Raw genomic sequence first — 7,924 nt, 5'->3', positions numbered from 1 at the left:
AGTTCACTACGGGCTCACCATAGCCCGTGCTACTTGGAACTTTTTGTTCCTGAATCGTAAACAACAATAACTCAGACTTTTGATAATTACTTGACATCACAGGTGTCACCTGGCAGCCTCTCTACCCCCGAGGCTTGTTACTACAACCTGCAGTTGACACAAGCATGGGAGAGGAAGGAGGGGAAGGGGAAGGGGGGCGGTTGAGTAATTTCACGGGGCAGTAAAATACCATAATGAACATAAACGTTTATTTGTAGTAATTGACAAATGTTACCTCATCTATAACTAAATTGCACAATAGACAGACACCAAGTGCCCTCAAAAACTATAAGTTTCTTATAACAACTATCTATCTACATATATATATATATATATATTTATTTATTTATTCATATATTCATATTTATATAAAATCTTGACAAGCCGTAAAAAAGGTCTTTATATATACAATGGCTGTTCTTTATACACCGGAGGGGCCCCCCCTGAAGAGCCCTGCATTGAACACATTTTGCCCCTCTCAAGAACTAAGATGTTCTTAACCCATTGACCTTTTGCCCCCTCAAGAACTAAGGTGTTCTTAACCCATTGACCTCTTGAGTGTCACCGCGACACTCAAGAGGTCAAAGCTTCGTATTGTTTACATTATTGTGAGTTCAAAAAACCATCTCTCAGTAACCACCGACAACATTTATCTTCTCGTTTTTGGAAAACTCGTAAAATTGGTTTATAATAATGCTATAATAATTTATAATAATGCCACACATAAAACTGCATGTGTGGCATTATTATGATGAGATGACAGCTAGAGAGAATTGATGGGGGGACCTAGGGTAGGTCTTGATCAATGCGACTATTACTATTGGTATGGTAACACGTAGAACTTATATACATGCCCACACTACAACGTTATCGTGGGCACACCATATGTATGTCGCAGCTGGAGAATACTGACGCAAGCCTCAGACGTCATGATAGTCGTGACGCAAGCCCTATGCGTCACGAGAGTCGTGACGCAAGCCTTGATCGTCACCATACTCATGACGCAAGTTCCAAACATCACATAAATGCAACAGAAGCACCACTCAACACAATGCACGCGACGCAATATTGAACAAAAACCCTTAAAACAAATGATAAAGTTTTAACAAGTGCTATACATAAAGTGTCAAATGTTCTTACCCCTTACAAGGCGCAGGTAAGTGTTTGTTCTCGTGAGAGGAGACGAGTCACGTGAACTATGCGCACTTAACACGCCCCCCTCCCCCCCCATGAACACACATAACGTCCACGAATGTTGAGTACACTCATAACTGCAAGTTCACTCAAATATATCAACAGCACAGTTACACATACTGTGCACGGGGGAACTGTGCACGCGCACAGGCTGTACTGGAGGCTGCAGAAGCTTCACGATATTTATACAGCGTTCGCCAAGGTCACTGGTTGGCCACGCCACCGTTAAATTCGTTGAGACATCACTTTGACATTCTTGAACTCTGCCAGCGTCCTGCCACCGCCTGGACTCGGCCCCCTGCCACCGCCTGGACTCGGCACCCTGCCACCGCCTGGACTCGGCCCCCTGCCACCGCCTGGATTCGGCCCCCTGCCACCTCCTGGACTCGGCCCCCTGCCACCGCCTGGACTCGGCCCCCTGCCACCGCCTGGACTCGGCCCCCTGCCACCGCCTGGACTCGGCCCCCTGCCACCGCCTGGACTCGGCTTATATACATCTCAGTAACACATGGCTAGTAAAGCTTATTTGAATGAAGACATTTAGGTGGCTGGGAAGCCTAGGCTGAAGAACACTTGGGCAAGTGGATGACCACGAGTGAGCGCACTTTAGGTGGGGGACAAGTGCGCCACCCTCCACCACTGTCACCTGGAGCTACGAGGAGGTCGCCACTCTCTCCTCCACTTGTCACATGGAGGCTGGGACACTCCCGCCACCGGGGTTCCGCTGGTTGCTACAGGCGAGAAACAAGTCATAGTCGGGGCAGAACTCAGCGTGCTGAACTTCCTCGTGTAGCGTTCAGTCTACACAGGATTCACGGCATAATCTACGCCTCTCCCACTCCCAGGAATCACGTTGACTGCTGATGGAAAGCAAGAATAGCATCTAAGTGTTCAACTACGTGGCAGGTGTATGATTTTCTCCAAGGTAGGAATGTTGGAGGATCAGGAGAAGGCAGCTGGTGCAGTAGAGGGCAGCCACTATGCTGCGAAACACACCGTCTGACTCAGCTGGGTCACAGTAGCCAGCTGGCTACAGTGGCTGGTATTGAGGGTGGCGTTGGCAGCACTCACATCTGCTAGTGTTAGAGGTGAAGAGTGAAGCATTGTGCACCAAAGTATCAGCTTCTCAACTTAGCTATTTAGTCGTAAAGGCGTGGTGCTTCCTCCTGATAATTCCGTTCCGTTCCTCAACGTTAAGATGGGCGGGTGCCACCTACAGTGCCTCGGGGTGCCACTCGCAGTGCCTCGGGGTGCCACCCACAGTGCCACCGGCAGACGCTCACAGCATCGCCAGGTGCCGCTCAGAGTGCCGCTGGGTGCAGCGGCCGGAGCGGCACCGTCGTGGTGTCATCCAGTGATGGGAGCCAGGCACTGATCTTGGGAGGGGGGTCAGTGGTCCAAGGAGGGAGCTCCCCCGCCTCTACAGATGGCACTCGGTGGTCGCGCCCCAGGCTGACCTCCCGCGGGTCAATAGGGTCAAAGGTGAAGACGTTGAGTTTGGTGGGCGTGGCGGCTGAGTAGGGCGGCGTGACGTAGGAAGAGTACTCTGGGTAGTCTGGAACTTCCTGTGTCGGGGACGCCTTCCAGGGCGCTTCCAGGTGTTGTTCCAGCTCCGGGGACGCCGCCCCCTTGTGCACAGCCGCCCCTGCAGCCGCCCTTACAGGCACGGGAGCCGCCACCGCCACCCCGCCGCCCTCAGATACGCCATGTGATGACATTGGCGTTAATGGGGATCTTCGAGGCGAGGAATTGGGGGACGATCCCTTTTTACTAGATCTTGGCGTGTGTGTGGGCGTGTGAGTATTGGCGTGGGCGTGGATGGGAGACTGGGTGTCAGTAGTGGCGTGGGAGGAGTCGTAGTAGCCCCAGGCGGGGTCCCGAGAGTAGTCTAGGCCGTGTTGGAGGCGCACGGAGTAGTGGTGATGGTAGTGTTGAAGGTGGGCGTAAGCGGTGGGCGTGGGAAGGGAGTACGGGGCGTGGGTGCTGGCAGTGTGGGTATGGGCGTGGCCACTGTTGAGAGCCGTGGGTGTGATGTAGGAGGTGGCTGGGTCCGTCTGTGGGGGGAGACAGATAAACATCTCATTAAACACACTCAGTTTCTTCCTCCTGGTAGAACCGGCTGAATAAAAACAATGAAAAGAACCTTTGGAGTCATGATTAGATCTCTTACACCAAAAACAAAAAACAATTCAAAAGAGTTCGAAAAAAGGACATTAAGTGACTAGAACTCATATCTGGACACATAAGCTGTGACGACAGCCTTCAGCATTAACATGTGGTAACATGAGGCCTCACCACACTAGAAAGTGAGGGGACGCCGACGTTTCGGTCCGTCCTGGACCATTCCCAAGTTGATTGTGGTCCAGGACGGACCGAAACGTCGGCGTCACCTTCACTTTCTAGTGTGTGTGGTCTGGTCAACATACTTCAGCCACGTTACTGGGACTCATCGTCTGCATGAGGCCTCACACTGACTGTACTGAATAGTTTTCTATACTTGATCACAATGCTGTCTATTATATTCTAAGTACACACAGAAGGATGTCTAGGTAAATCCCAGCCATGGATGCCAGGACTAAACATGACCTGGACTAAACAATCGCTAAGCTTACACTCCCTAGAAAGGCAGAGTAAGAGTAGGCGGAGAGTGAGAGTAGACATAAGTAAACAAGGCAGAGATGTATATAGGATTCTAGAAATATTTAACAAATGTTACTACACGAAACAAAGGGTTGAAATAAAATATATTTTTGATTTGTTTGGAACATCATGCAACATATAGAAACAAATTTTATAGACACTTTGAAGAATCACTTGGATAAATCCGTGAGCGGAATTGGCTGGATAAATAGCCGCCTCACATGGCCAATAAGCCTTCTAGTTTCCATATTTCTTAAGTTCTTATAAACTCAAGAAAATTTCAACAAATCCTACAACTCCAAATCATCCCATGCAAGTCTTAATACAACCATGTCCAGAAATAAATAACTTTATCTTGCCAAAAGACGCAAGCAACATACCTGATAGGTCATGACCTGGGGGTAGTAGGCGTGGACCCTCTGAGCGTGGGCATCGTAGGCAAGGCCATACTGGAGCTTGGACTGCATGGTGTAGTAGTGATAGAGCCACGAGTTGGCGCGTAGTACCGCCGCCTCCTTCTCTCCCAAGACCTGGTTGGTGGCCACGATCACTGGCTGCTGCTGCTGCTGTGTGCTGCTGCTGCTGCTGCTGTTACTGCTGTTGTTGTTACTGCTGCTGGTACTGCTGCTGTTGCTGCTGCTACTGTTGCTGACCTGTGTGCTCTGCCCCGTCTGTTGGCTGGAGTCGGCGGCATCCTTCACCTGCAGGACGCAGTGGACCCAGCGCCACGTGCCTCCTGCAGCCTGCAGACGCACCAGCAGGATGCACGACCTGTCTTGCTCGCTCGTCGTGACTGTGGAACAAGCACAAATATAATGACTTCACTCACAATGATTCATAAACACATTGCAAGACTATTCACAATAAAGCAGATTGAAACATCGTTGGCTATTTCTCTCCATGACAAGTCTGAGACTAGAACCTTATTGACTATTAAAGACTGAAAGTGACATCTTATTGGCTATCATCGCCCACGGCATAAAGACTGGGACCGTGCCGGGCTTGCGCTCCAGTGTAGCCATCCACGCGACAGCCACTCACCAACAGCAAAAGGTTATGGCTTATGGCTGGAGAGAGCAGGAAGGCCTCTCCAGCCATAAGAAAGCATCGAAGTAGACATGTGACAGGCGGGACGTAATCGCTCTCTAAGGTACCACGGTACAAGCCATCGGGGAAACAGGCCCCCAGAGACTAGAGATGGGAGAGGTAGGGGGCCAGGGAAGTAGAGGCGGAGGGAGGTAGAAGCCAGGTAGGTAGAGACAAGAGAGGTAGATACTAGAGAGGTATACTCACTGAGGCGGTGCTTGGTCTGGGCCTCCCTCATGTTCTCAGGGTGCAGGAGGTGGTACCACGACACGCCTGCCAGGGACGACCGACTGTATCCAAGGTAAAATTCACCGCTGTAGGGAGGAAGGCCAAACATGCATTAAAACTCTCATACCGTCAAAACCAAACAGTAGTAAATCAAACCAAATTGAGATACAAGGATATTAATGTCGGGAACCTGCATCTGAAACTGATATTAATATGTAAGCCCACGACAGATGCGCTTAATTGCTAATTTGAACGTCGGAGAGAAGATTCAGGTATGGTGAGCAGAGCCCAAGGAAACTGTACACTGACAGGTGTATCTCTCTTCTCAATGAATATATGCTTTAAAATTAACGTTAGTGCTGGACAATGTTCAGGACTAAAGTGGACTTGCTGGCTCGTCAGTCAACTACTGTTGTGGCCTTAATAACCAACCCGTCCTCACAGCAAATCCATTACCATGAGAAAACCTCCCCCTTCTAACCACCTGGATAGTTAGCTAGATATTTGTGATGATCTGAAAGCATATTACGGTTCCAATAATTGCCTACAAGTAAATTGGGAAATAAACATTTGCCGTAAACATAGATTATTCTCAAGCTATAATTTTAAAGTAATATAATTCGCTGGTTTAAAATATAAAAAATGTATGCTGAAAACGTTTTCTTTGAAGAATTGGGTTTTCTGTAACTGGAATTCAAGGGCACACTGAAATAGTTTTGATTTCCATATTTCACATTGTCATAAATAATACATAACATTAACATAACCAAACGCAATGAAATCTAACCTAACCCAACTAAACCTTAATCTAAAGTAACCTTAACCTAACCTAACCATGGATAGAGAGTAAATAATAGCACAAATTACATAGTCGTCCCCAAACCATTCCCATGAGCGGATATCCTCCCACAGGACAGGTTGCAGCAACACTCCAGAGATTAATAGGTCTTAGTAACCCTCCAGAGATTGATAGGTCTTAGTAACCCTCCAGAGATTCATAGGTCTTAGTAACCCTCCAGAGATTCATAGGTCTTAGTAACCCTCCAGAGATTCATAGGTCTTAGTAACCCTCCAGAGATTAATAGGACTTAGTAACCCTCCAGAGATTGATAGGTCTTAGTAACCCTCCAGAGATAAATAAGTCTTAGTAACCCTCCAGAGATTAATAAGTCTTAGTAACCCTCCAGAGATTGATAGGTCTTAGTAACCCTCCAGAGATTAATAAGTCTTAGTAACCCTCCAGAGGTTGATTGGTCTCAGTAACCCTCCAGAGGTTGATAGGTTTTAAGTCCAGCAATAAAAGCGGTGAGAGTTCTGGGAACTTGAAAACGCTTAAACTTTAACACACACTAAAGCTCACTCTCACTCTCTCTCTCTCTCTCTCTCACCTTTCACACTCTCATCCTAAGCTGTCACCTCTCACCTCTCCCTGTTCATGGAAGCGTGACTCCCCCTCCCTGGAAGACATCTTGGGCCTTATCTCAATATTACATAAAGTTTAAAGCAGCTTCCCAATTTTTCTCGCGTATGTGACTCTGCTTCACAAACAACATTTTATCTTACGGAAAACACACAGTAGGGCTATAATCCTTTATACCCAGTGCGGCCGCGCGTGTATTAGGTTTCAGGGACTTTAACCCTACTGCCAAGCGTGTTTAGGGTTTGTTTTAGCTTGAAGAAGTCTGGCACAGAAGTTTCGTTAAAGAATGCGTCTTAAGCTACGAGCATTAGGTGGATTTTCCATTTCTCCTCACAGATAAAAACATACAAAAATATATGACAAAAAAGAGCCTAGTGTTATGTGTATTGAAGGTCTGTTTTTCTTTTTTTTCGTACCTGAAAAAAAAATATTATCAATATACTTTTTAGAGAAATCTGATCCTTGTGGCGTATGTGTTCAAGGTCCAATTTTATCAATATTGATGATGTGCTGCGTGTCCGTACGGTGTTTTATTATAGCCTATAATGTCCAAAACTATTTTCAATCGGCGGAGGAAATCTAAGCCTTAAGCCAATGACGTTCAAAGTCTATTTTTCCGCTTTCTTACTTTGTCTAAGTCAAATTTATGTACGTGTTAAGGCACTTTAATCATTAACTATCCAGGATATATGTGAGATAATCGCTAGTTCCGTCTCTCCATGCCCATTACCCTGTATCAACACAGGGAGAGAAGAGTGTAGTGTCACCTAGTGTCACCTAGTGTCACCCGGCCTGGTGACACCCGGCCTCCTGGACCATTTATCAAGGCATATAATGACGACTTAATAATGATTCAGAAATGACCAAAATGTCGCCGATTCTTCACTTTTAGATCTGTGGGTTGGTGTTTAATCTTGTCTTTGTGACTCATTATCTGCACCGCTATAGGGATATTATCTCCAGGAACTCACATGTATTGATCATTAGGCCGTCATCACTTCCCTCTGGTGCTTATGTTCATGAACTAATATTACAAGAACATTGTTTTTTTCCCCACCTCACACGTCACCTTCCTTAATCCTGCTTATATACTCAAGAATTGAATTGCATTGTTTGCATAGTGCTATGAATATTGCAATTGCATATTGACCAGTGTGGGTATTAACATATTGACCAGTGTGGGTACTAACATGCTGGCCATTGTGGGTACTAACATGTTGACCAGTGTGGGTACTTACTGGCCAGTGTGGGTACTAACATATTAACCAGTGTGGGTACTAACATATTAACCAGTGTGGGTACTAACATGTTGACCAG

At 46.9% G+C, this 7,924-nt stretch overlaps 1 protein-coding gene across 3 annotated transcripts in view; it reads right to left on the bottom strand.

Annotated features, from left to right (window-relative positions):
* Window positions 1-233: 233 nt before the first annotated feature.
* Window positions 234-7,924, bottom strand: part of LOC123756441 (neuronal PAS domain-containing protein 4A) — a 53,224-nt gene continuing 45,533 nt past the window's right edge. For 2 of the 3 annotated variants that reach the window (XM_069331270.1, XM_045739610.2), the window contains 3 exons: window positions 5,167-5,273; window positions 4,254-4,666; window positions 234-3,287 (listed from right to left, as the gene is read on the bottom strand). In XM_069331270.1, coding sequence (XP_069187371.1) covers window positions 2,535-3,287; window positions 4,254-4,666; window positions 5,167-5,273 — 1,273 coding nt within the window. In that variant the 3' untranslated portion in view covers window positions 234-2,534. The remainder of the gene's footprint in view (window positions 3,288-4,253; window positions 4,667-5,166; window positions 5,274-7,924) is intronic. The other variant, XR_011229620.1, reaches the window with a different exon arrangement.

Source organism: Procambarus clarkii, chromosome 25, assembly GCF_040958095.1.
Source record: "Procambarus clarkii isolate CNS0578487 chromosome 25, FALCON_Pclarkii_2.0, whole genome shotgun sequence".
Classification (NCBI taxonomy): Eukaryota; Metazoa; Arthropoda; class Malacostraca; order Decapoda; family Cambaridae; genus Procambarus; species Procambarus clarkii.
This window is presented reverse-complemented; position numbering and strand designations above follow the sequence as displayed.